This window comes from Aspergillus melleus (assembly GCF_016097325.1).
Source record: "Aspergillus melleus strain CBS 546.65 chromosome Unknown contig2, whole genome shotgun sequence".
Taxonomy (NCBI): Eukaryota; Fungi; Ascomycota; class Eurotiomycetes; order Eurotiales; family Aspergillaceae; genus Aspergillus; species Aspergillus melleus.
The window spans coordinates 3,575,276-3,601,295 of NW_025763371.1; the positions used below are offsets into that span (position 1 = coordinate 3,575,276).

General features: G+C 50.8%; 10 protein-coding genes across 10 annotated transcripts; 3 read left to right on the top strand and 7 right to left on the bottom strand.

Moving 5' to 3' along the window:
* Window positions 1-352: 352 nt before the first annotated feature.
* Window positions 353-2,254, bottom strand: LDX57_004074 (arylsulfotransferase family protein). Its single transcript, XM_046085726.1, has 2 exons — window positions 823-2,254; window positions 353-640 (listed from the first exon to the last, which is right to left on the bottom strand). The coding sequence occupies exons 1-2, from the start codon at window positions 2,189-2,191 to the stop codon at window positions 369-371; spliced, it is 1,641 nt and encodes a 546-aa protein (XP_045941689.1). The 5' UTR covers window positions 2,192-2,254; the 3' UTR covers window positions 353-368.
* A 3,202-nt stretch (window positions 2,255-5,456) lies between these two features.
* On the bottom strand, window positions 5,457-6,500 carry LDX57_004075 (sulfotransferase family protein; the record flags this gene model as incomplete). The annotated part of the gene is made up of 4 exons (XM_046085727.1): window positions 5,457-5,892; window positions 5,952-6,055; window positions 6,123-6,295; window positions 6,356-6,500. The coding sequence occupies 4 exons, from the start codon at window positions 6,498-6,500 to the stop codon at window positions 5,457-5,459; spliced, it is 858 nt and encodes a 285-aa protein (XP_045941690.1).
* Window positions 6,501-9,557: 3,057 nt separating this feature from the next.
* Window positions 9,558-10,720, bottom strand: APS2 (AP-2 complex subunit sigma). Its single transcript, XM_046085728.1, has 5 exons — window positions 10,632-10,720; window positions 10,530-10,569; window positions 10,432-10,461; window positions 10,082-10,312; window positions 9,558-9,947 (listed from the first exon to the last, which is right to left on the bottom strand). Exons 1-5 carry the CDS (start codon window positions 10,664-10,666, stop codon window positions 9,846-9,848), a joined length of 438 nt encoding a protein of 145 aa, XP_045941691.1. The 5' UTR covers window positions 10,667-10,720; the 3' UTR covers window positions 9,558-9,845.
* Window positions 10,721-11,160: 440 nt separating this feature from the next.
* On the top strand, window positions 11,161-11,856 carry LDX57_004077 (uncharacterized protein; the record flags this gene model as incomplete). The annotated part of the gene is made up of 2 exons (XM_046085729.1): window positions 11,161-11,742; window positions 11,818-11,856. The coding sequence occupies 2 exons, from the start codon at window positions 11,161-11,163 to the stop codon at window positions 11,854-11,856; spliced, it is 621 nt and encodes a 206-aa protein (XP_045941692.1).
* A 167-nt stretch (window positions 11,857-12,023) lies between these two features.
* Window positions 12,024-13,028, bottom strand: dph5 (diphthine synthase; the record flags this gene model as incomplete). Its single annotated transcript, XM_046085730.1, has 3 exons — window positions 12,024-12,624; window positions 12,691-12,815; window positions 12,894-13,028. The coding sequence occupies 3 exons, from the start codon at window positions 13,026-13,028 to the stop codon at window positions 12,024-12,026; spliced, it is 861 nt and encodes a 286-aa protein (XP_045941693.1).
* Window positions 13,029-13,765: 737 nt separating this feature from the next.
* Window positions 13,766-15,135, top strand: LDX57_004079 (transcriptional regulator SPT3; the record flags this gene model as incomplete). Its single annotated transcript, XM_046085731.1, has 3 exons — window positions 13,766-14,179; window positions 14,236-15,078; window positions 15,130-15,135. 3 exons carry the CDS (start codon window positions 13,766-13,768, stop codon window positions 15,133-15,135), a joined length of 1,263 nt encoding a protein of 420 aa, XP_045941694.1.
* Window positions 15,136-15,395: 260 nt separating this feature from the next.
* Window positions 15,396-16,145, bottom strand: LDX57_004080 (blue light-inducible protein Bli-3; the record flags this gene model as incomplete). Its single annotated transcript, XM_046085732.1, has 3 exons — window positions 15,396-15,418; window positions 15,486-15,894; window positions 15,963-16,145. 3 exons carry the CDS (start codon window positions 16,143-16,145, stop codon window positions 15,396-15,398), a joined length of 615 nt encoding a protein of 204 aa, XP_045941695.1.
* A 1,036-nt stretch (window positions 16,146-17,181) lies between these two features.
* Window positions 17,182-18,519, top strand: LDX57_004081 (uncharacterized protein; the record flags this gene model as incomplete). Its single annotated transcript, XM_046085733.1, has 3 exons — window positions 17,182-17,352; window positions 17,408-17,723; window positions 17,774-18,519. The coding sequence occupies 3 exons, from the start codon at window positions 17,182-17,184 to the stop codon at window positions 18,517-18,519; spliced, it is 1,233 nt and encodes a 410-aa protein (XP_045941696.1).
* A 3,203-nt stretch (window positions 18,520-21,722) lies between these two features.
* On the bottom strand, window positions 21,723-23,357 carry LDX57_004082 (carboxylesterase/lipase family protein; the record flags this gene model as incomplete). The annotated part of the gene is made up of 2 exons (XM_046085734.1): window positions 21,723-22,740; window positions 22,795-23,357. The coding sequence occupies 2 exons, from the start codon at window positions 23,355-23,357 to the stop codon at window positions 21,723-21,725; spliced, it is 1,581 nt and encodes a 526-aa protein (XP_045941697.1).
* Window positions 23,358-24,176: 819 nt separating this feature from the next.
* On the bottom strand, window positions 24,177-25,118 carry LDX57_004083 (PLP-dependent cysteine synthase family protein; the record flags this gene model as incomplete). The annotated part of the gene is made up of 1 exon (XM_046085735.1): window positions 24,177-25,118. The coding sequence occupies one exon, from the start codon at window positions 25,116-25,118 to the stop codon at window positions 24,177-24,179; it is 942 nt and encodes a 313-aa protein (XP_045941698.1).
* Window positions 25,119-26,020: the final 902 nt, after the last annotated feature.

Sequence of the window (26,020 nt, forward strand, 5' to 3'; positions counted from 1 at the left end):
TAGTCCACCATCTACTGCGTAGTCCGTACACACTTAGTGCGTACGTCTCGTCTACGTGGTCATGACTCCCTCCCAGCCACAACCACAAGCCGAGACGGAGCTCCTCCACAAGCACCGACTAAAAGACGGCGCTAAGGCATGCTAAGTTGCTGACCCAAACGAATACGCAACTCCGCGTTTCCACTTGATTATAATATCAAAATGGTTTAAAAAAATAGAAAAGTAAGAACGGCCGGTCTATCCGTGCGTCCACTGTTCTCCGAGGACGCATGAATATGATTTACGCAGTTAGAGTGTTTACTTCGCAGACATTAGACACCAGACACATAGTAAGAAAGAAAAATATGTATACATTTATAACTACAAGTCTACCGCGACGTCTCCGGATCCGGCTCTCTCAGTGGAAAATAATGCGCCGGCTCCTGCCCCCCTATCCACCGTCGCCATTGCCACCACGGCCAGTCTCCGATAGCAATCATGGCCCTACTACGCTGCTGGTCCATCATATCCGAGGACTCTCGCTCCTTGGTAGTATACGACTGGGAGAGCGACCGTCGCCGGCGATATATCCGCAACGTGACAAACACCCCCACCGCGACGATCACAACGCACAAGGCGGGGCCTGCCCATCCCACGCGATCTAGTACGTAGTGCGGTTAGCTTGGGTTACTTCAAGTCTCGAAGTCGAAGCTTTGTCTGAAACACGACTGAAACGGTTTCAACCAAAGGGGGAAAGGGGGACGGTAACTAGACCCAGCCAGGAGGAAAGGTCCAAAAAAGGAAAGGGGAAGACCGAAAAAGTAGGAAAAGAAATGAACTTACGGTAGGTTTGCTTCAGGATCGCCGACGCTCCGTCTGGGGATGTCTCGGATGATATTTTTCCTGATGGTGGTTGCTGATCCCCGTTGTGAGCTTGCGGTTGCTCGGGATCAACCCAAGGGACCGTGTTGATCCCCGCCGGCGGCACGAATGCAACCGCGGCGTCCTCGCCGGGCACGCCGTATGATGCAGCATTGTCGCAGACCTTCTCGCCGCAGTAGTTCTGCAGTTCCGGCGACGGCGTGAAGGTGAAGTGCACTGGCGACCGTCCCAGCACTTGACCCTGTAGGTCCACTGCCTCGGCATAGCTCCATTGGTAGAAGTGTGGTTCGGTGTAGACCGTCTCGAACCCCGTTTTAGAGACCTGTTTCAGCGGCGTGAAGGGCCCCGTGCGGTTCATGGCGCCGTAGAAGCGCCAGGACCGGATCCGTGTGGCGCCGTTCCAGCTGGCGTAGAAGGTCGTCGCCGCGAAGGCGTCCGTCGAGTGCGAGTACGTCCACAGTGCCGGCACGTCGGTGGGCATGCCGTCCCACTGGAACTTCTGCGCGCGGTAGTTCATGATGCGTTTATCAGCGTCCAGGTACCCCCAGAGCAGCAGGTTGCCGGCTTCGCTGTGCTCCGAGATGTAGGCGTTGTTGCCCCAGCCCATGAAGACGTTGCCGTTCGGTAGTGTCTGCATGTTGCCCTGGCTGGAGCTGAGCATGTCTTGACCGGGCGGTGCGTAGTCGCGCAGCTGCTCGGCTGTGTTGTTGACGTGGTTGATCAGGATGGTCATGCCCGACGAGTAGCTGTGAGTTTGGTTGAATCCGTTATAGCCGTTGTTGTAGAGTGACAGCAACGTGTGCGTGCCGTTCTCGCTGAGCCAGCGAGCATCGTGTTGCTGCGAGAATCCGAAGTTGAGGTTCTGGAAAGTTGGGTTCGCCCCGTGCAGCTGCCATATAATGGAGCCGTCCCGACCTGAGATCTTGTAGATGGCACATGTGTGACGCGACGAGATCAGGTAATCGCCGTCCTTGTTCTTGTCGACGGAGTTGATGTGGAAGTAATCCCACGGTGAGCGCGGCTCGAACCCAGTGCCCGAGGTATCCGTGGCGCCGGGGTAGGTGTAGCTGGCGGAGGGGTCGACATGATCGAGGGATTTCCACTCGAACAGCACCTCGTTGGTTTCGACGTCCACCTCTTGGAAGATGCTCTCCATCAACCATCCCATGCCCGTCTTGACGTTCCACAGGCTCATGTCAAACTGCCGCTGCTGATAAACTGTCATCAGGGCGGATTTGCCGTCGTTGATAGGCTTGAACTCGTGCATGTCGCTGGACGCGATCCCGCCGCCGGGAGTCACCGTCTTCACGATGCGATACTGGTTATCCATGATAACGCCATGGCCTCGACAGTAGCCGTTTTGCTGGATGCCTTGGAAGAAGCAGAGGTGGTCCTTTCCCTTATATTGACAAACGTGCATGCCGTGGGCATTGCCGGGGCCGGAATTCCCCCAACCGCTCCATACTAGATTCTAAATCCCAAGTGATCAGCACAAGTGCAGACGTAGAGAGGCTCAAGATGGACACATACTCCCTCGTTATCGTAGATATAAGGTCCCGAGTTGTCCGCTTCATAGGGACCGAGAAAGATGTAGCCGGGGCTGAGTCTATGAGAGACGTGATGCTCCAGAGTCAAGACCGGAGAATAGAGATCAGGTCTCTGCAGTTGAGTTCAACGATTAGCTTGCCGTCGGGATCAGACGAAGCGTGGTTGATTGGACGCCCTCGCAGCACGCAATCAAGGGATGAAGTAACATACAGATCTGAAGACGGCGTCCACCTCCGCGACGGCCCGCGGCAGGACGCATAGGAACAACAGCAACGGCACGATGATCGTGCGCCAAGGGATTGAGGATGGAGTAGCTCCTCCCGACGCGAAATGCATTGAGGAGGACATGGACTCTTCACATTACTCACGCAGTCTCTTTCTTTTCTTCTGCCAGAGAAGAAGCCAGACACTGAAGGAGAAACGGAGCAAAACAATCGCAGCAAGAGCAGTACACTGGTAAGTAAACGTGCTTGAAGCAAGGGGGTAGAATGTTCAGGAGCAAGAATGTAGGAAAAGATCAGCAGCGAGCTATGACGGCAGATGGAACGCAAATCTGCGAAGCTTCAGACCATGGAGACATGAAACCCACTTGGCCATGCTAAATCGACTCCGACCAGAGTCTAGCTGCGTGAGAATCTGGTCGATACATGATATCCACAACAATGATTGGTGCATGAAACGACGACGAGAGCGGGGCTCTCGATGGATGATTGCTTGGTAATAGTGATCATAATAAGAAGACGACGTTTTGATGGTGGCTTTGATTGTAGATCCGATTCTACATAGTAGAGTTAACTATAGCGTAGATCGAGCTTTCTGCACCCGTCAATCCGAAGTCAATGCCGAGCTGGTCCAGTCTGACCATCAGCAACTTTTCCACGAAGAAGCCACCGAAGAGAGCGTGTGTTTGTGTGTGGGCGCATGTTTGTCATGACTGACGCAGCTTTTTTCATGGTATCTGCCATGATGCCTCCGGTGGTTCGACACGGTCTTAGCGCCTCCACAGGTCATCCATTCTTAGTGCATCGGGGCCATGATTCTTTGCGATAACAGCAGTTCAAATGTAGCTGCCTAGCCAGTCCACCGGATCGAACCACCATCATGGCGAGAAAAGCGAGAGCACCATGCTCATGCATGGAAAGCGTACGTAGCGGACTACGTAGGCGGTGCCGATGGTGCGTATACGGACATGAAATTAGCCGGGGCAGTTCCCCAACGCTGTCGGCGCCGTGACATCGACGGGGCTGAGGGGTATCCTGATTGAGATTCAATGCTCAGAGGTGCACAAGGAGACCGACATTCGCGACTCAGCTCCAGATTGTCAAGGTATGGGAGGATGGAAAAGCCGTCAGTCAGTTGCATAAACAACTACCGACCACAAAGAGAACGTGATCCGCGTATATTGCTCGGCTCGGTATTGAGCATACCAAAAGGACAATACGGTAACGCCGAGGGCCCACCTTAAGACCGAGGCCGCTAGAGCCGATCGGGTTAGAGTCCAGGGGGGAGCCACGTCATGGAATGGATTATGTCATCGGCATAGAAGACTCCGCTGATTCTGATTGAACCGCGAAGACTGGAAATCATAGAGCGAGCATTATGGAGTCGGGAATATGGAGAACTAAAGTAACTAATGTACGCTTCCCCACTCGCTTGCAGAATTCCCCCCATTGGATCAGTGGCATTCTTCGCAGGATCCTCCCCCTGGTTCCAATATGCACTTCCAGAATCATCATGGCTGTGCACAACGGTCGCATCTGAAGATCCTTATTACTCTCCCCGCGGAGAATACATGCGCTGTTGCTACAGATCAAATGGACATTGGGTTGTTAATTTATACTATGTATGCAATATAAGGGGTAATAAAGCCATATATCTCAAGTTCTCAACATCGTCCTACATACCATTCATTCCACCTGCTCTCCTTGAAGTATGCGCAGATCCATCTGTACCGTACTTGTAGACAGGGATGAAACTCCAGTTAGATAACGCAGCGATATCTCCGACACGCACGAGACAGTTATGAGCAACGGCAACAGCTGCATCCAGATATGACATGGAACTTGGATACATATTATATCATATCGACCAGCTGTTCCTTGCCCACGCGTATCTCCCTGTCAGCCACATGCATATAGCATACGGTGTAAACCTACATCGAACTCCCAATTCCCACTGGAAAACCTGATTCGCTCACCCCCCTCCAAGACGCTATGTTCTTCCCAAGAACGGGCCAAGACAATAGACTTGTGCCCCCCACCCCTGCTCCAGTAACCCTCCAAGCCACTCAAAGCCAGATACTCTAGCCCGCAACCCAACAAACCGGCGGCTAACCAGGCAAGGGGATACGTATGTACGACTGCGTACTCCGAGCTAGCATCCATGCATGATTGCGCACGCCTACCGTGTTACTACTCCGTACGCGCTAGACACTAGACAGACTAGCTTGGGCGTTATGATTGATGGTTGATGACAGGGCTGGGCGGGTGGAACGGTGATAGGGAAGGAAACGCCAGGCAGCAGCGATTGGGACGATCTAGTACTCTGTAGTGGATGTAGTAGGGTGATGTTGAAATGGGCGGAGGTATGGGTTTGGCGTTGCTCTGGCGATTCATGGATAGGATGGGGAGGTTGGACAAGACGCGAGTTGAATTGCCAAGGGCCAAGGGGCTTGTCCGTATGTCGGGTACGGACAGTGGAGGTGTAAACTTAAGTTTGTATTGTCTAACTGCGTTCTGTCTGTCTGTCTAGGAATACGAAGAGTAATTTGATCCAGATGCTTCAATATTGTGTATTGATTGTGGGATATTATCTATTTCGTCCCTTGACAATAATCGGATAAAAGGGATGAGACGCTATTTAAATACTGTTGTAGGATATGATAGGTAGCAAACCTTGCTTTGAAACATGACCAAAAATATAATGAAAACAATGAGAAAAACCATGAATGGCGCCCAGCGCACGATATACTCCGTAAACTCGAAAACCCAACCAAGACCCCAAGAAATCAAGACCAACCCCCTTTTTATTACATGACATTCCCCGCTTCACCGAGCAAATCGCTTAAACGCCATGGTCGCAGCCAAGCCAGTGGCCAAGATAGCACTGCCCATGGTGACGGCCTGCAGGGCAGCGTTGAGCATCTGGTGCCTGTTGCGGGTACGGCAGCGCTTGAAGAAGTCGGCCATATCGTTGCCACGGGGGAAGGGGGTATCGGGAACTTCTTCGCCCAGGAACTCGCACAGCGGGCCCCAGCCGTCGCCGATCTGGTATTCCAGCAGACGCTCGGGGGGCACCAGGCTGCGGATCTCGGCAACGTGGTCCTCGTACACCTGCTTGCCCTTGTTGGGGAAGTCGCCGCGGAAGAAGGTCTGGAAGAACTTGTTCAACATGGGGTAGTACATGCCGGCGGCCCAGCTGAAGTTGGAAACGAAGCTGTGCTCCGGGTCGGACACGCGCCACCAGACGGTTTTCATGACGGAACTGGAAGGGCGGAATGTTAAATTGATGGACGGAAGGGGTGTGTAGAAGAGAGGACTTACGCATGCCACGAGTTCACCTCGCGAGTGGTCAGAATGACCTTCGCATTGGGGTAGGCTTCGATGAGCTCTTTGGCGAAGGCGCAGGCAGGCCAGTCACAGACAGCCTGGAGATAGATAATTAGTTTTCTGTCTATTGTTTGAATGCACCGTTCAGATTGTCGGGTGATTTACCTGACACTCTCCCAGCAGCTGGTCCCATTCCTTTCTTCCGAACTCACCCACGCCGTCGTATTTGGCAGCCAGAGCGTCGTGCCACATCAAGCAGTCCGGCGGGTTCTCAACGCTGGCGGACATCATGTGGTAACACTTCAAGTATCCCAGACGCTCCAAGGCGATCCGGAGAGCTATTTCCTCATTGTCAGTTCGGTTGCCGGAGGGGAATCTTCAACATCGGGCTCACGTACAGGCAGTTCCCGTTCTTCCCACACCCAGAGCCAGCACCTTCATGGGTACCGTGCGGTGACATTGTCGGCGGTCGATGCAGGTGTCGCTGGTAAAGATATCGGTCATGGGCTGGGGAGCCAGGTTATCGGAGTGGATCAACGACATGTTGAGGTATTAAGATAGGAGGGTATCGAATAGAAGTAATATAATTCAAGTTCCAGTCTATTATAAGGTAGAAAAGTAATAGGATAAGAAAGTCCGCGTTCAATAACCGAGGACCGATCAAGGGAACGACCAAGGGATAAAATCAAGTAGATAAGGACGAGGACGAGAAAGAGAGAAACGCGAAAGCGAGTGAAGAATGAAAGACGAGGCGAAGAATCCACAGCAATCAAGATTGAAGGGCGACTGGGAGAGCAATCATTTAAAGACAGAGTCCCGAGGACGTATTCTAATGGGATAGTCCGAGCCAGACCCAAAGTGGCAACTCAGATGGACGGAGTGGAATCGTCGACTCGATTGGTAAAATGTCAATTGTTTAATTGTTTAGTTGTTAGAAAATAGAAACAAAAAAAAAAGTGTCAAGAATAGCAGCAGCCACATTGACACGAAACCACAGTAATACCCAACCTGTTTTTTTTTTTTATTTTATTAGTTAGATTTTTTTTCTTTTTTTTTTTTCTCTCTCAACTTCTTTTTCTTGTGCTTGAGAAATTCATTAAATCAGTTAATCACACCCCCTTGGCGGGTCTTCCGCCCACGTTGGGGAGTCTGGACGGTTGACAAGGACCAGCGCAAGCTCGGACGACGTCACTGGCTGACGCTCGCTGCGATAGTCAGGGGGCGGGTAGATGGGTAGATTCTCCAATTTCTCCACGGGAGGGCGTTTGCCATGCCAATCTCAGGACTGGTCGGTTAACTTGCACTTAGCACATCGCACTTAGCCCTTAGCATACTCCGTACACCGTAGACACCGGGACCAGCAGCCATGACGACGCTCAATGAGCCGTGACTAACGAGAAACGAGACTGGGCGGCGGGGCGAAGAATGAATGAATAGGATATCTCCTCGTAGTATGAGCGAGACGTGCCAAGACGTTGGATCGCCTGAGGCTTCCAGACCGGCCGGACGAACCGTGCCTGGCGGGGCGCTGATTGGCGGCAGTCCGGACGACGCGTACCTTTCTCCGTTTCGGCTTTTCCATTGAAACGAAGGGATCCACCGCCCTCAAGCTTGGGTCTGCCAACTTGCGAATCTCCTGGCCTTTTTTTCGACGTCCATTTGTTAGTCAGTGCTTGGTAGTTGGTACAACTTCTCCGACCTCCTCGAAATTGTGGTGGAAAATCTTGTATCAGATTGATCACTGCCATGCTTGGGTTTCATCAGAAACCGGTTGACAAGGACCGTCGCTCATTTGTTTCGACTTGCAGATATCGACCGTCGGTGTGCGCTCCGTAGTTCGTACGGCATGATGAACTGTCTGTCCGCCGTCGACTGTTGACTCTCGACACGCGCTTCTGGCATACCTCTGGTCACACCTCCATCTGGATACCTCCCGAGGGTTAGCCACATTTGCTTTAGCATACCAGTAGTCAATAGTTTAACACGAGTCCAGTGGACAAGTGGACTGGACTCTAGTCTCTGCGACTGTCGTACTCATGTCGCGCTTCGTTCAGAAATCAGAATGGCCCCCGCAAGAAATCACACCTGGGACTCTGGGAGTCGAATCCAACTGAACGGGCCAATTGTGCCGTCCATTCCACGGATCGACGGACGGCGAACGTATCCCAATTCCCAAACGACTGTCCACATTTCCCACTCCATCAGCTCAGTATCTTCGCATTCCTCCCAGTCTGGTCCGGAACAGAGTTTGATACTCGTCTCGGGACGGTCGACCCGGAGCCACTGGGATTGCGGGTGAACATTCCCGCCAGCCCTGAACTCTGAAAGCTATCAATCAATCCCTTCCATCCACGGAAAGCCCAAGATCAACAAAGGCTGGTGGCGAATGGTGGAATCTCGCTGTTGCGTCTCCGCTTTCGTGCATGTCCCGTCCAGCCTCTCTTAGCCTCGTAAGGGGGATTGATAGACAGGGCACCGGGAGGCCAAAAATGTCGCCCCGTTCAGCAGGACAGAGATGGACAATCAATTCCCAACACTCCAAGGGCCGCCCGTCGGGGATCGACTCGTCGCCCGGAGGACTCGATGCCGCTGACAAGTACACACAAGTCACCAAGTCCCGTCCTCTTTGCCAAGACGGCCAGACGGCGACGGCCCATGACGGACGTGGACCGTCAATAAGAGGTCCCCGTCCGATGCGGTAATAATTCTCAGACGGTGATAACGATCTTCCTTGCGCTTCCGCTTTTCGCTACGGAGCACGAGTGCCCTCCATCGTCTGATTCTCAGAGCGAAGCTGGCGGCCGGAAGGAGTGATTGTCCCGGTGGATGGGGCTGGCATGGATACGTCGAGGTATTCGTATGTATCTGTCAGAATGAACGTGTATTGGGATTGAAAGAGACAGTCTGTCCTTCTGTCCTTGTCCTTTGTCCTAAGACCGAGGTTAAGGCTTGGTTAGTGCTCAGTGAGGGTTGGTCAGATCAGGTGAGGCCGACATGGGTGGCAGTCCCGTGACGAGGGCATCCCCGATCAGTAAGGCACCTAGTAGAACATGAAAAGTAGTAGGGAAAAAAGACAAACAAAATATAGAAACACCTGGCAGCCTCCAAGTCAAAAATCAAGAAAGACCAGCTCGCGCGACCAGCGGCATCGTCCCCTTTTAAACCCATCTGCCGCCAAGATATGTTGTCAGAATCATAATATAACTCGCAATCGGTGCCTGCGATCACATCACCCAGCCAGCTCGAAATGCGGGTAAACCCTCCACCACGTCCGTCCGCGGCCCCCGTCTGAGCCCTATAGGGTAAGACAAGGGCGCCGATGAACGTTGGCATGACCATCTGAGCTCTACATCTTCCCCAAAAGAGCAATGCCAAGGGCCATGAGTGGTCCTCTGGTTATGGTTTCAGTCGGCATGCTCCGCTAGGGTCTTGTCGAAGCTGCCGGCAGTGTAGGTCGGTTGTTGCAAGGCTCTAGGCATCCCTATTCTCTCGCCATGTCTGGTCAGATAATATGACTCTTGACCGAGATAGTGGATGGTGGGACTACTTGGGTTGGCCGATCCTTATACAATTTGCCAACTGGGATTATGCCATGAGTTTCAGGTACAAGATAATTCCTGTTTCCTACGTTCCTATTCCTTGACGCGAGTTTATTAACATGTTGGGGATAATATAAAACTATAATGGAAAGGCCCTCGAATCAATATCCTAAGCCAAGCTCAGATCGCAAGCATGGTTATCCAAATATACAGTAACAGCCATTGAAACCTTAACTCCGTGCGAGGACCATGTCCCGTGGTCGCTCAATGCAATGAATGATATCAGCCCGTCTCCTGGTCTCCTGGTCTCCTCCGTAGTCGGGTATACTCCGTTCCCGACCTCGACATCTCACTCCAGTTTGTCCAAGTGCTCCAACCTCGTGAGCACCACTTGTTTGCTCGTTTCTTCGATCTCGCCGGCAAGGAACACCTCGTCTAGAATGGCATAGACCTGCGATAACTCGTCAGCCATTTCCCCGAAACAATCGCATCGTTGACATTTCGATTCCGTCCCCCTTTCTCCAACGATATATCACCCCTTGTCTCAACTCGACAAACCACCAGAAAACACAAAGAGCAACAAACCTTGTAAAAGTTAAACACTAGATCCAGCTCACACACATTCCCAAAGAACTGATCCAGCACTTCCACGAAGAAATGCACCGCCTCGAGATACGCCAGCTCGTTATCGGTGGCATCAACACACACGCAGAAGAACAGCCCCGCGTATCGCCGATATACGATCTTCGTACTGCGCTTGAACTCGACGAAATTCGACTGATATTTCTGGTCTCTCGGGGCGACCAGGCGATGGACCTAGACGAGCAAAAAGAACCGGGTCAATTCACCATCCGTCTTCATTTTGATTGTAAAGGGGCGAAGGGAGGGAATCGGGGAATCGATTATCGCCGACGGAAAGGACTCGCATGACGCACCTCGCCTTTGAGCTTCACTTTCTCCTCATCCTGTAGATTTCCCGTGTCAGTCTATCGTAATCGTATCGCCGCGGAGGGAAACTGAGGGGATGACTTACGCTGTAAGGCGCATACCATTTCGCAAGGCGCGTCTTACCCCTTGAATTCGTGGATTAGCGATCCGACCACCGTAGGTGTAACCGGGACAAAATGCCACTCACTGGCGATTCTGAACCAGAATAAAAGAAAGAACCATCCCGTCTCAAGTGCACCCGCGACCAACGCAGATCAGACTTCGACTCCGGATTGTCGACGTCGAAACCATCCGGGGTTCTCCGCCTCGTTGGTCTTCGAGACCGATTCTGCCGGTGGACACCGCCCGGAGATGGCGCAAGAGATGGAGACAACTGACAGTACTGTAGTTAAAGGAGGGGGTATAGAATAAATGTACTATAATTAGAATGAAATGTGATGTGGAATATTCTATTCTGAGCTTGTGTCACTGTCCAGACAAGTGACGGGGAGGTTGCACTGAGATTCGCGCCGAGATTCTTTTTTCTCTTGCTCGTAACCAAACATTATGCGCCTAGCAATCACGCCGCATAGCATCCACCTCTATTAATATGACACCTTGACTTGCGCCATCCATCCTCACGCCTCTCGCCTGGTACTGAATGCGTCTCTGCTCACAGCAGCTACTCCTCGATAGAACGGTCCCTATATTCTTTCGAACCGATCCTCCCTCCCGCAATGCCCGTCTACCTCCTCTACGGCTTCCGATGGCCGCGCGCCGGCTTCACAGGAATCCGAGTCTACATCGTCCTACATAACCTGGAAGACGCGACAGCCGAATACCTCCAACAACCACTCACGACACAGCTGCTGCTCGACTCATTCAAGAAGACCGAACCGGGGATCGTCTCGCGGCTACCGGACATGCGGTTCATTGAGCAATACGACCCCGAAGATACCAGCGAGGAGGCGGTCAGCAAGACGCACGCATACGTCGCGGGGAAAGTGATTACGATGCCGGAGGTCGGGAGCCCCGGGGCGTGTCTGAGCTTCGATGCGGAGGAGCTGGTTAAGAGTTCGGGGCTGGAGCAGGATGCGATGGACGCGTTGACTGAGATGCGGGATAAGTATGCCGCTGGGGAGAAGATCGGGTGGTATATTGTTTACAACGGGGATCCGGATCGGTATTTCCCGCCGGATGAGGAGGATGAGGAGGATTATAGTTTCGATGAGGAGGACGAGGATGACCAGGATGATGGCCAGATGAATGGGGTTGAGAATGGGAATGGAACGGCGTCGCGACCGCCGTCGACTCCGACGGTAAGTTTTGCTCGAGCATGCTGGTATGGTTGGAGTGCTTGGAAAGGAAGCTAATGGTCTGTGTGTATCGTCTAGTCGCTCCTGACTCGATTCTTCACCAAAAAAGCCGCTTGAGATGGCTACAAGATTTACGGAGACACAATGGGATGGGTCAAAACACTACATGGGGATATGGTTTCTCGGTGCTTGCGGGAGTATTAATCTTATGCATTAGCAATATACGGCGTCTTGGTTTAAACATGTCATTCGTCTATTTTTTGTGAAGGCGGAGGCTCTATACATCAGTGGCTGGCTCCGTATCCTCCCTTCTGCCAGTTCGCATCGAACGTGGCCGCATCCACTGCGAACTGTCGGATGTAATCCTTCTCCAGATCGTGTGCTCTCCTGCCCAGCAGCACAAGACTGTGGAGAGGCTGTCCCATCTCGACTTCGCTCAATTCCTTCAGGGTACCCGCGACCAACTTCTGGTCGGGCGCACCCACGCGTGCAGCTCCGACAGCTAGGCTATCGGGCCCGAACGCACCCTCCTGACGCTCCTCCTCGGTCTCCAGCATCTGGCTAGCACACTGCGCAACAGTCATGTAGCGCGGAGGCTCATAGATCATGCGTCCGCGGGCCATGTTCTCGTACGACGGCTCCTTCACCTTGATATCCAGCAGCACTAGCGTGTGCAGACCTATTTGAACGTTCTCCTTGACGCGGTCGTAGTAGGACGAGGGTTTCCAGTTCTCGGTGAAGAAGACCATGCTAACGGTCTGGCCGAAGTTGTACAGCTGCAGACCCGTGCAGCCGATGCCCGACATGATCGATGCGTTGGGAATAACCTTAGATTCGATGCCCATCTCCCGGGCGCGCAGGACAATATCGGAATGCGTCGTGGCGCTGCGTCTTATAAGCTTCCTTCACAATACGCAGAAACGATCGAGTCGTATCTTGCAAGGCACCTACCCAAACGGATCTCCCACCACTAGGAAGGCAACATCGCCCTTGTCGGCTCCGGCGAGGATGTCATCGCTACCGGTCTCGACGAGTTCGCGGTCGGCCTCGATAACAGGACGTCCATAGAAAGCTTCCTACTGAACCAATTGATCCATAGTTAAAAAACCAGTTCAATGTCATATAAGACCAATGCGATCGCCAAAGACACTCACTAGCTTCTCTTTATCCACGAGCAGAATACTCGTATAGGCCTCCAGGTAGACGCGCTCGGCCTTCTTGACCACCTCCAGACCCCGGACAGTGATGTCCTTCTCATCAGCGAGACCCAGTCCCACAAGGTAAAACATGACGGCGTGTGAAGGTAGATCAGCAAGTCAATGGGGGCGTAGAGTCGATGATGGCAACCAAAAAGTTTCCGTTATCACCCCACCAAATGCGGGCGGGCGTCGGGATGCCGGAGAAACTGTCGATCCGTGCAGTTATCGCGGCCCCGATCACGGGATGTCCCTTCCATTAACCTCACGCCGTGTCTTTGTTCCATCATTCCTAGCGCAACTTCCCTTCACCAGGCACCATTGGGTGTATATACGCGACATAGTTTGAGCTCTGTGGGAGCTATCTTTGGTGGAATGTGAGAGGTTATTGACATACAGCGTGCCAACATGTCGAGTGATCGTACCCCTAAATATCGGCAGGAAATCCAGCAGGTAAGCAATATGATATTGTTGATAGAGTAGCTCTGTCTGTGTCTTTCTTTCTCCGCGATTTCACATTGTGGCTTCTTCTCTCAAATTGGTTGCTTTGGAGGGATGTGCCATCTTTCATTCCATGCCCATGGTTGTATGGCAGTATGGCAGTATGGCACTGAGCAGGGAAGGGTCCTGGACTGGACTGATGATGTCGTCGTTTTTTTGGGAACACGTCTTTTACGTGTCTACCAAATTTACGTGTCTTGACGTGCGGGCGGTTCTTTCACCTCCCAACGGTGTCTCACTTGATGATTCATCTTCCCTCTTCTTTCCTCCCCCAGGTGATCCCAGTCACCGGACGTGCCTGTCATTGTCTCGTGAGAGAAAGCGAAGCCATGTCTTCCGATATCAGTGAGGACTCAGAGTCATTCTGCTTTGATTTCTCAGACCGTGAGACTGTCTATTCACAGTCAGAGGTGGAATCCGTCAGTGATGACGGTGATGCTACCCTGACTGACTGCAGTTGCTGCAATGAAGAAGACATGGAGGTAGACTGGGATTCACTGTATCAGGACGGCTTCATCAGCGTCGCAAAATACATGGAGGGCATTCAACAGGCGGCTGGAATCGAAGTGACCAGGGACATGGCAGAAGACAGCGATGGAATTTTGGAGACTGAAGCGGGGTTCAAGGACAATCTTGCTAATCGATTGGGCCAGATGATGTTCGTCTCTGGAGAGACTGCCGAACCGTCTGTGGAAACAACTACTTTGATTGAGGAGATCGTGCGTCAGCAGGTCGTCGAAATTGTATGCTCCTCCATTCCCGCCAGCTACGTCGCAGTCCGCTAACTACATTGTCGCAGCTCGTTCGCAGCACTGCGTTGGCTACCCGCCGAGGAGTCCGCTCTATCTCGACTGATGATCTGATCTTTCTGATCCGTCATGACAAAGCCAAGGTGTCTCGCCTGAAGACTTTCCTTTCCTGGAAAGATGTCCGCAAGAACGTCAAGGATTCCGACGACAAAGGTGGCGGTGCTGATGCTGCGGATTTTGCCGGTGCTGACGACCCCATCGCCGGCGGCGTCGTGGCTGGTCCGCAAGATGTCGCCTCCAAACCCAAGAACAAGAGGGCTCGAGTCGGTCTGGCTTGGGATGTGAACAGCTTCTACTCCGTGCAGGTTCCCGAGAGAGATGATGAGGAAGACGAAGAGGAAGAGGAACAGAACTATGCAACTTTGCAGCGTCTGGCCGCCGCCGACGAGCGCACCAAGCACATGACCAAGGAAGAATACGTGTTTTGGTCCGAATGTCGTCAGGCATCGTTCACCTACCGCAAAAGCAAGCGTTTCAGGGAGTGGGCCGGCTTTGGCATCGTGACCGAGTCGAAACCCAACGACGATATTGTTGATATCCTTGGTTTCCTCACCTTCGAGATCGTGCAGACCTTGACCGAAGAAGCTCTCAAGGTTAAAGAGCGCGAGGAGCGTGAAAAGAATCGCCGCGGAGGAGCCGAGAACGGAACTGGCGAGAGCACTAAGAAGCGCAAGCGCGAGACCGGCCTCTTCGATCCTCCCGAGGAAGGTCGCACCCCCGTGGAACCCAAACATATTCGCGAGGCCTACCGCAAGCTCCAAGCGACTCCCAACAAGAACATCGCGATGCTTTTGCATAATGGCAGGATCCCGGCGCGTATGCCTTTGAGGCTGGTAAGTTGTCCGACCCATAAATGTTCGAAGAACGTATTCTAATGTCTACAGATCTAATGGACTGTCACCATCCACATGTACAACACAATTGGGTTTATTTCCTACGAGACCACGCATTACGATTTGTACGATACTAGTTTGTTTTTGCAGGAACACCTTTTCCGGCCATTTCAGCGCTCTTGGCGTTCTGGATTCATATGTGGATTGTTCAATAACACAGAGCATAATACCAGGTTTAATTGAGAAGACATTAGCTGGATAAAGAATTATCCCAGAGTTCCGTGACCTCATGATCATTGCGTAAAAAAGACCTTCATCTAGGCCTTGTGTGTCCGACGCCCTACCCAAAACCAGATCAGCATCCACCAACACGGAGATGAGAAAGATAGGGGGAAAGAAAAACTTACACTCCTCCAACTCCTCCTTCGTAAACTCCCTCAGACTATTGATCGCCGGCACATCGCCCTGCGCGGCGCCCTTGATCGTCGTGATCGTGCGCCCCAACAATCCCTTCCGCGCCGCCATATGCGTCACCGTTTTCGCCTCCAGCCGGATAACCCCGATGCGCGGATCATTCGGACCGCCATCATGCACGCCGTCGCCCAGGTCGCCGAACCAGGCGGGCAGGGTCGGCGAGTAGTATTTCTTGACGACGGCGGGGTCGGCGACGATAGACGCGGTGCCGGAAATGGAGGCCCAGGAGCCGCTGACGGGATCGAGGAAGGACATGTTGGTTTCTTGGGGGTGGATGCTTAGGTCGAGCGTCTTGCCCGAGAAGAGGTTCGTGTGGAAGATTAGGTCGATGCCGCCGTGTTCCTGCGTTGGCAGTTGTTAGTATCTGCCTGAGTGTGGAGATTGCGGGTGTTTGGAGGAGGGGGGTGTACTTTTCCAGCTAGGGCCATGCATCGCGATGTCAGGAGATCCGAATCCGAAGCCTTGGTCGTGAGCATGCCGAACTTCGTCTCGGAGATGAAGTCGACTAGATCCTCGATCTTCTGGGCGAGAGGGGGGTCTTCAAGACTCTTCTCCTTGTAGGGGTCTGCGGACTGGATGTTGGAGGAAGCCATTGTGGAGGGAGATAGATTGAAGTCTAGTACAAACAGATTAGATAGATGGAATATGTTTAGAAACAGCAATTGAGAGATTAAACAATTGTTGATGGAGGAGCTCAGAGCTTCGAGCGGAGACATTATATACTTGTCGCACTCTGCCAAGGCTGGCGTAGCGGTGACGTCAGGAGCGAACATCACTTCCACTGGGATTTCCGGTTCAATGGGTGATATCATCTGCTTGCTTGGGAAAATGATCGATCGATCGGTCGATGGGCCATTTGGTCTGGATCGGATTCTTGTTCCTGAGACAAGGCTTGGACTGAAGCTATTGGTGGATATATATATGAATGGGGCCTCAGGCACCGTGATGGCTTTTTGCTTTGGTATATGCTCACGCCGTTTGAGAGTATTCTCAGATCGTCTTTTCTGGTGGATTGGAAGATCAGCTTGATCTTTTCATGGAATGTACAGTTTGGGTATTTGATAAAAGATTATCATGATCCTCTTCTTGATTTACCCTCCATGTCTTAGCTACAAGATCACGAGATCATTGTTTGAGATACTACAACATGAACTGATCTAAATGACAAAGAAACGAACTGGTTAAAATCTCTAGATATTTTCCTGTTCCACCATCCAGCCAGTCCAACCCACACAGCAGAGTGCAGCAGTGATTTCTTCCTATGCCGTGCTTAGTCCACCAAAGGAAACGTCCTTTATCTAGTTACACTGCCCCTAAGTCAGAAGGTTGATTCACACCCAAGCATGCATAAATGGCACAACACGCTAAGAGCAACAATCTGTTTGCAAGACACCACCGCCTGGACCAGAGTCTTTGTGGAGTATCCCGCCAGTCGGGCTGCTAACTTCGCTAGTTAGACATCCTTATAATATTAGTGCATCGGTGGGCCATCATGGCCAGGTTTTCCAAACACTACATGAGCTCCTTCATATCATCCATCCAAGTCATCATTTATCGATATCGAAACAGAGCAATCCTTGGACATTTACTAAGCATCCTTTGACCTCACCACATCTGTAAAAAGGCAGAATGTGCAACTTCTACGAGAACATTTATCACTATGCCAACTGCAAAGATCCAAATGAACACTACACCCATATCTCCTTCCAAGGAGACCCTGCAGAGAGATGCAAAGCGGGCCCGCATGAGCAATATGTTCCTATATCTGCGCAGTGTCATCATTGCTATCCTGTAAATGCTGTATGTATTTCCAGACCGCAATGAAATTTTCTAGCTAATGACGATGGTGATCAAGAAGCATAACGACGCGCCCGAGCGACGGTCATCAGACGCGAGCGAGTCAGAACCGGACAACCCAGAGCCTGACGAAAATGACGACTCAGATGGCAAGAAGGTTCCTGAATTCAGCGTGACATGGAAGCTACCGGTCGCTATCGCCGATGTGCAAGACATGGAAACCTTCATGTTGGAAGCACTTACCTTGACCAGGACCGGATCTAGCGTCAAAGCTATGTCGTGTCAAAACTACATTCGAGAGGAGTATGGGGCGCTGGGGCTGGTGCTTCTGGAAAACATTTTCAGCGCGCTAAACAGCGCAGACAACGGTTATGGTAAGCTTAATATTGCCTTTGCTGTGGAGACTGTTCTAACGGCATCATAGAGGACAGCACGATGGAAATTTACGCCGGCAACAACTTGTTTTCAGTTTCGCTTTCCGAGAAACTATCCTATCTCAAGGACATGCTCCTCTGGCTTTGCCTCTCTTTCGTGAAACCGAAAGACGGATCGGTGTGCATCTCAACAGCGGCAATGACCAAGAACTCGATCATCCTGATGCCTCTGCAGCCAATCCAGTCGACCGATCAGCTGATCAACGAAGAATACTGGCACGAGATGTTCGAAGCGGCCGTCATAGTCCAAGATCCTCGCCTCGAACCACAGTCATGTATGTCGCTAGAGATGGATTTCAAGATGATGGTGCGGCTGTCGGGAGTGAGCTGGAAAGTTTTGCACGACGACGGCTTCCTCCTGAGAGGGCCGTTCACGGCACTGACACCGATCCGGGAGCTGGGGAATGAACATATCATGTGGCATTTTGAGATATTGAGACCAGGTAAACCATTCGAACCGCCGAGGAAGTGGATGCGAACTCTTTTGATGCATCAGTTGCGGTCGAAGAAAGCGTTGGTGAGCTGGTTTCCCCCAGGACCGGTGAATCAAAATATGGCGCTTCGTGGAATATACATAGTGGACGACATGCGGGACATAGGTCTGACAAGGAAATCGCTTGACATGCTGGAGTGGTTGCGGGAAAGGCGAGTTGAGCGATACCACGGTGTTGTCAACTCTGGAGCTTCAAGTTCCTTCTGGTTTGTGAAGGAGTGGTTAAGACGGATCGAGTGCTGAAGAGGTCAGGCGAAGGGGAAGGATAGCGGAAGAAAAAGACGGAAAACAACGTAAAAGGAAGAATTAGGGACTGAGCTTTTATGAGACCTATGATGATCTTGGGCTATATTGGATACCTGGAACATAGGACTATCTTAGAGAGCAAGAGAAACAGATATAGAAAGCTTATGGGAGGGACTGAGTGCTTCCATGAATGAAAAAATTCGTAGACATGTGTGTAAAATCTGGACAGGTCAACCGATATCACCTAGATAATTCTATCCATATCGACCTGAATGCCCAAAGCCTGAATGTAGTTCAAGTACGTCAAGTGGGCTTTACATTGATGCAATATCGCTTCGGGGAAGAACGGCCACGGGTGAAGGTTGTTTAAACAAGATTTTATCATGGCGAGTTCGGTAGGAAGAGCATGAAGTTATAGAAATAGCATCAAAAATTCTCGAAGATCATATACAAGTTCCTGTTTGTAGCGCTTGCCCTATCAAACTGACAAAAGAATCGTAATGTATGATTCCGTCAAGCACCGGACCCTTAAAGACATAATAAATGCAATTGACCAATGGATCCATAGCCACATCAATAACCACCTTGACCTTCCTCTCTCCATCGCGAGACCCTAGCCTGGAGATACTTTGACACAGCAGCCGCCACGATAAAGCCATTAATCAGGATCCCGACTACCGCTCGAAGGACACCCTCATAATATCGACACGATTTGACCTCGAATAAACACCGACAACCTACTACGAACCCGAGTAGGTGTACTATGAGGTAAATGACAATGATCCTGGCATTTCAAATAAGTTTGTGTCGGGCAATGAAGACAACAGAATGTACGTACTTGATATAATGCTTATCGGTAAATCGAAGGATTGGTCGCATAAATGGCAAATGGCCGGCCAGATTGACATTGGCGAGGCGAGAACGAGGCATGGTTTCTTATGAGAGTCTATGGAAGTTATAAAAATTGAATGAAAGAAGTTCGTTGTTGAGAGAAAGATCTTGGGGGCCAGAATTGGACCGGTGCTAATTTTGGTCGGGCCGAACTAGCCCCAGGATTTGTAACACCTTAATCGTTCGGAAGATATCATCTTGCTGTACGGAGTACCTTTTAATGTTGAGATCAACGAATGCATATAGTGCTGAACTTCTGACGTTAAACTAGGACTCAAAGTATATTCATGGTCTAAAAAGCAAGATGAAATGTTAGCTGCTATCGCCTGATAAAACATAGAGGGTAGATCCATACTTGTTTATACAAAGGTTTAATGATGGACCAGACTGTAAGTCCATAATATAGGGATATAGAGAGTGCTTTGATCTACAGGAAGTCGCAGCTACCGCCTATCGTCATATGAACCGACCCGATAATACTTTTGGTCATCTATCATCAGTTACTCGAACTACACTCGGGCTACCAGCAAGCAACCTAAAAGATGCGACATGACTGAAGTACAAATAGCAGTTTCTGGGAGAACTAGAATAACACCTTCTTCATACGGAGATAGGGCTAGTCACTAAACTAAGGAGACCATTTGGTCGGTAATTGACCGGTTGAAATTCCACATAACAGCGGTTGGCTCCTGTGCGGAGCCCGGGTATACCCCCCGTTCGAATCTGAACCCTATACTAGTTCAGAATCCGGAATTTCTGACCCAAATAAGGCGATATATGACTTACTTGGCGATACGATGACCCCTGAACAGACCCACCCCTAAAATGCATGCCTGACCCTGGCCATGTAGCATGCGAGAAGCGCAGTCTACTTGAGTTTTATCCGTAGGACTTTCAATACAGAGTTGAAAGTGATCCTAGAAGAGTGATTCGTTACTTGAAGAGTTACTCGTTCGAAAGTTCTTTGAGTTCCTTGCCTTGCGTGATGAATTTCGAACGGTGCTTCCAGTTCCCGGGACACATGCTCGAATGCTTCAATCGATAAATTTTTGTATTCAATTGTTGTTGTCTCAGTCATAGTTCGTACTTGGCGTTCTATATGGTCACAAAGGGCGATTATAGAGCTGAAGGTTCGTACGTCGTAAGATAGACGTATTACCGTCGGCAAATCCTGAGCTTCGGCCATGCTGAGCGATTGCTAGTGCTGAGTTGGTTGTGATGAAGATAGGATGCAAGGGGTGCGTAAGGCGAAAGCGAGTGAGTCCCATTCTATGGTTAACTACATCATAGTGACCATCAGACCGGATGTCGCGAAACCGGCGCCAAGAACGTATTCCATCACTTAGAAAGCAATGGACTCTCATAAACTCTACTAATGTATGAGATTTAGAAGATATACAAGAGGTCATCGATGGCCACTACTACAAGTCCCCAAAAAGCACTATATAGCTCGGGCATCATTCTTCGATCCCACTGCCAATCCTTCCTTCGGTGCAAAACGCCGGAATTACAAATCTCACGGCGGAATTGAAGTCCGGAGACCTGATGGCGCCCAGACTCCCTACAGTTGAGGGTGTAGGGCTAATGCACGTCGGAGAATGTGTGGAGACTTACCAGCACTGCTGTGGTCTCTCTCCCTTGAGATTGATTAGAGAGCCATTTACGAAACTTACTGCCTGTTCGTTACAGAATCGAATAATTCCATCATGCTGCTTCGTTTATCGAGAGGCATATGTTACTTGATTTACTTAGTAGGACGGGAGCTATACAAATCAGCCTACAGACCGGCCATATTGATTGCTCGTAATGTAAAGACTCGCGAGGCTCCGAGATCCCTCCTCGCTCCTTCCTAATGACAGGGACCGAATTATCAGCGGCCACGAGTGCTTTCTTCGGTATCAAGTGAATGTAGAGATGGGTGATGGGGAACTCTTCCCCGTGGGTGGTGACTAATACTCGCTACCATAGTTAATAAAGGCAGGTTAGTGACTACCAGAGTGAAGCCTGGGGAAGAATACATTGTAGTGATGATCTATACAGTGAATTGATGGCAAGTCTCTTCAACATAAAAGGGGCCTCTCCCCCCGCTCCTCCATCAAATCCATTCTCTGAGCGAATAGTCACCTCATCATAACCGTATTTCGTGTAGGAAACTCTTTTGTGACTCAGAGCCTTCATATACAACAATTGAAGCTCCGGAGGCTTTGAAAGTATGCCTGCACGGAGAGAAACGCAACGAAAAGACCATCCAAAAATGAAGAATCAGCTTATGCCATGTAATGTACAACTCCAACCACACTTGATTCAGATCATCCATATATCAGCTCATAAAGATGACATCTCCGATCCATGTCTTTAGAACTGACTGTCCTCAAAGCCTTCTTTCCCTCTTCATTCATGCCTACTTTCACGCCATCCCCAAATAATCCAACCATAGGAACCCCCATCCATCCTGGCCCTTCAAATGGGTCTTTGGCAAAGTCTGCCCATGCTTTCTGCATAGCCTGACTGACTTTAGCTTGCAATTCGGTGGCCTCATTCTTCTCATAAGTGCCAAAAGCCAGAGGTATTTCCGCCATGTGATATGCCCCGCTACTAGGGAACAGTTCGTTGTTGGGAAAGCTAGCATTGAAAAAATACCTCCAAGCTGGGATGTCTACTTTCAGGTTGTCATTGGCGTAGAATTTCATTGGGCAGTGCACGCCAAGGTCGTTGGCGATGAGATTAAGCCGGTCATTCTCAGTGTGCGTGCCGGGTTGCCCGAGAGGATACGCTTCGATAAGCGTGTCCGCGAACTTGCCCAGACCGAGCCCTTCGAGGGCTTTGCGTGTGTCGTTAGCCCCAACGAGATAGGGCCTTGCCTCATCCGCGTTGTTGCCGAACAAAACTGGGACTCGCGCTATGGTCGAGTTACCCTCGCTGGAACGAAGCCGGTCCTGTCGCGGGGTGTTCGACATCGTGACGCCACCGTCAGGAAGAGGACCAAAGGGCAGATCGGCGGTTTCAAGAATCCTCTTGATTTTCTGGGCGGGAAGTTTGCGAAGGCATTCGATAGCGCCGTCCGCTGGACAGTGGGTCAGGTTGAGCAATTTTTGCCACGAATGGCGGTATGATCCTGCCTTGTCGTCCAGAGGAGCTACAATGGACCCCTGATTTGATTGCATGATTCCTGCACGGAAAGGAAGCGGTTCGGGTGGTGATGTGATGAGTGTATCGACGGTGCCTCCGCCAGCGCTCTCGCCGAAGATAGTCACTTGGGATGGGTTGCCTCCGAGGCCAGCGATGTTGCGTTGCACCCAGTCTAGGGCAAGACGTTGGTCTAGGAAACTAAATCAAAAGTCAATATTAGGCTGGTGCAAGTCATCGGGGATATCCCCTCACCCCAAATTCTTTTCTTCCTCGGGAACACCACCCCCAGGGAATCCAAACACATTCGTTCGGTAGTTAAATGTCACCACTACGACGTCCTGGTTGGCAACAAAGCTCGTAGCATCATAGATCGACAGAGCGGAACCCCCGTTTATAAAGCTGCCGCCATATATCCAAACCAGCACAGGCTTAGACCCGGCCGACGCGTCCGCCGGAGTAAACACGTTGAGGTTCAAACAGTCCTCGCTCTCCCCCCCTAAAGCGTCCCCGATGCCCACCAAGTCGTAATAGTCTTTCGATGCTTGGTTCATCATTTGAATGCAGACTGGTCCCCACGTGGTCGCATTGCGCATTCCGGACCATGGAGCCACAGGCTTGGGGGGACTAAACCGGACCGGCGGCGCAGCGAACGGGATGCCCAGGTACTGTCTCACAACGACAGTGGACGAGGGCAGAGATGTTGCTGTTCCAACGATGGCACCTGAATCGATGATAGCGGTAGGCATAGAATCGGCGGACGGTGTGGCCAAGCCTGCAGCGAGGCTGGCGAGGCTGAAGAATAGCAGCGAGCGCATTTCGAGGTTAAGCGAGCTTGGGGGCTTCGATTAGAATACAGTGGACTCAGTATCACATATGAGATGCGACAATTGATATTTATATACCCCTGCAATTCTTCAGGTCCAATTGTTCCTTCGTAATCCTACCATCAGCCTTGGATTACTTCTAGGAAGTAAGGCAGCTGCATATCTGGACATCTGCCTCTTGAGAAGCCCACATATGCGTGGCTCAGCCTTACAGCCCCTCCGCCAAGATATTAGAATCTTGGGAGAATTTCTGGCAATTGGGAGCGAACGATGCATCTTGCTGAGAAAAAGGATGAAAAGGATCAACGTGAACGGGCGCTGTATCTCTCCATTTCGGGTATTGTTGCAGCCTGATCGACCGGGTATCGGGGCTAGCCGCCTTGGGAAAGACGCTTGGCCAAGAAGGGGATCAGGCATCCAACGCCCCCGGGATTTCTGCCTTATCAAGATCAGTATGTAACTACAGCTTCTGGACCACAGAATATGTCTAGATTGACGATACCTAGCTTGGAGTTGCTTGTAAGCAGAAAATGTACACAGGTAGAAATGGTTTTAATGACGCATTGAAGACGCATCTGCGTATTCCGTTGACTCCCGATATCGTTGAAACAAGCAGATGCCCTTCTGGGGTTACTCGACATCAATCGCTCGATTGTGTCTACGTCATGATACTTCTCTGACTGAGTAGAAGAAAAGAACAAGGGAAAAAAGAAGCCAATACACAATGGCTCATAATCAATCAATTAACACATGTTTGGTCGAAGTGAACATGAACACAGTACGAAGTACAGGGAATTTCAGGCACATGTTTCAGTCATCTGCCAATAGGTTGCCATTCATATACTTGAGCCCGGTATCACAAGCGACAGTGACCACCTTCTTCCCCGGCCCTAAACGTTTTGCCAGATCCACTGCGGCGACAACGTTCATGCCGGTGGAAGTACCCACCAGAAGCCCTTCTTCCTTTGCGAGACGACGGCACATAGCGCGCGCATCTGCCTCCGGAACAGAGCGAGCTTCATCGTACAGGGTATCATCGAGATGAGGAGGACGGAATCCAATTCCAATCCCCTCGACGCCATGAGTCCCCGTCCGACCCTCTGTGATGACCGGCGACGAAGCCGGTTCGAGAACAACAATATGAACATGAGGCCATTTTGACTTCAAGACCTTCGACGAACCCATTACCATGCCCGCACCGCCAACGGCACCGCAGAACGCATCAATCCCCGAGGGAATCTGCTCTAATAGCTCTCGGCCTATAGCTTCGTACCCGACAAGGGCATCGCGGTTATCGAACTGCGCTGTAAAATAATAAGAAGGGTCTTTGGCAGTCTCTTTAGCCCGCTCAACCATCGAAGGGATTAGATCGGGCGTGATTTTCCCCGACGGGCTATGTACAAGGTCGAGGGTGGCTCCGAAGGCTTGCATAGTGCGCAGCTTCTCCATAGCAAACGCATTGGACGAGATAACCAGAAATTTGTAGCCCTTCATGGCGCACACGAAAGCGAGGGAGGACCCCGTGCTTCCACCGGTGGCTTCGATGACGGTCATGCCGGGCCTGAGGTCCCCGCGGCGCTCGGCCTCTTCAATCATGGATAAGGCCATACGGTCTTTGTACGATCCGGTGGGGTTGATGGATTCTAGTTTCAAGAAAACATCTGCGCACCCTTCAGGGACGATGTTGCGCAGTTGGATGACCGGCGTGTTGCCGACCAATTGGCGCGCCGAGGTTAGGACTGGTGCAGCCATGGTAAGATTGGACATGTGTCAAGGACCTTGAACGTGACGTATATCGAAGACTGATTGTATTTCCCAGGGTAAATTAAGGGGACAAATAATGTAAAACGAGTCAAGACTGAAGTAAGAAATTTGATATGTCGGCATGGCGGATGACTAAATACGTTAACTCCGGGCGCCAAGACACCGCAAGGGGAGATCTAGACGAGCTTCAACTCGAATAGTGGACCGGACCTTGACTCCATCTCCGAAGGCCGATGTCTTGTTTTGCGTGGGTCTCCTGAGGACATGCAGATTGAATGATTAAGTCTATACTTACAAATCGCCCGCCGGTGCAAATCAGTTCAACCGGTTTTTCGCAGCTAGCGCATCATCCACAATATATCATGCCAAAGCAGCAATGCTAGTATCCTTTCCAGGATGTCCTACACGTCTTTCGATCACCTGGATAGTTAAATTGAGCTTTGTGAATGCGTTCTAGAAAAAAGAGCAGAAAACTTGCTTATCTTTCGTGCGACATATGTCGGCATTGCCTATCATGTCTGAGGGGCTGAATGAAAAGGCCTGAGGGCCATTGTTATTTTTTGTTCCTTAGCTAAAGGATACTTAGGTAGACGCATGGTTTGACGAACAATTTGCAAGGTAGTAATCTTCATGTGCGAACAGTAAAAGCAACTCAACCGACATTCCAGAATGCCACAGACTCCAAGGTGGCATAAGAACATCTTTTGAGAGCTTGTGGCATCTGATTGTTGACCAAAGAAAGTAGTTGGGTGAAATTTGGTTTGTTGCTCGGGTTAAGACTGAAGGCTCTTCAGGCTTTTATTGCTCTTGATCTCTTCGTGCTGACACCATAAGTTGGACAGTTTGCATTTATGGAATTTGACGCACGGGCAAGCTTGGCCAAAGAGATT

Bases quoted from the DNA above. Each gene is read 5' to 3' on its own strand.
- APS2 (XM_046085728.1), bottom strand. From the start codon at position 10,666: ATGGTTCTTTCTTTTATTCTGGTTCAGAATCGCCA. The intron at 10,462-10,529 runs GTAAGTCATCCC...GGAAATCTACAG, and splicing joins AATGGTATGCGCCTTACAGC to GATGAGGAGAAAGTGAAGCT. The intron at 10,313-10,431 runs GTGCGTCATGCG...TTGCTCGTCTAG, and splicing joins AAGTGAAGCTCAAAGGCGAG to GTCCATCGCCTGGTCGCCCC.
- LDX57_004074 (XM_046085726.1), bottom strand. From the start codon at position 2,191: ATGGATAACCAGTATCGCATCGTGAAGACGGTGACTCCCGGCGGCGGG. The intron at 641-822 runs GTAAGTTCATTT...ACTACGTACTAG, and splicing joins GATCCTGAAGCAAACCTACC to ATCGCGTGGGATGGGCAGGC.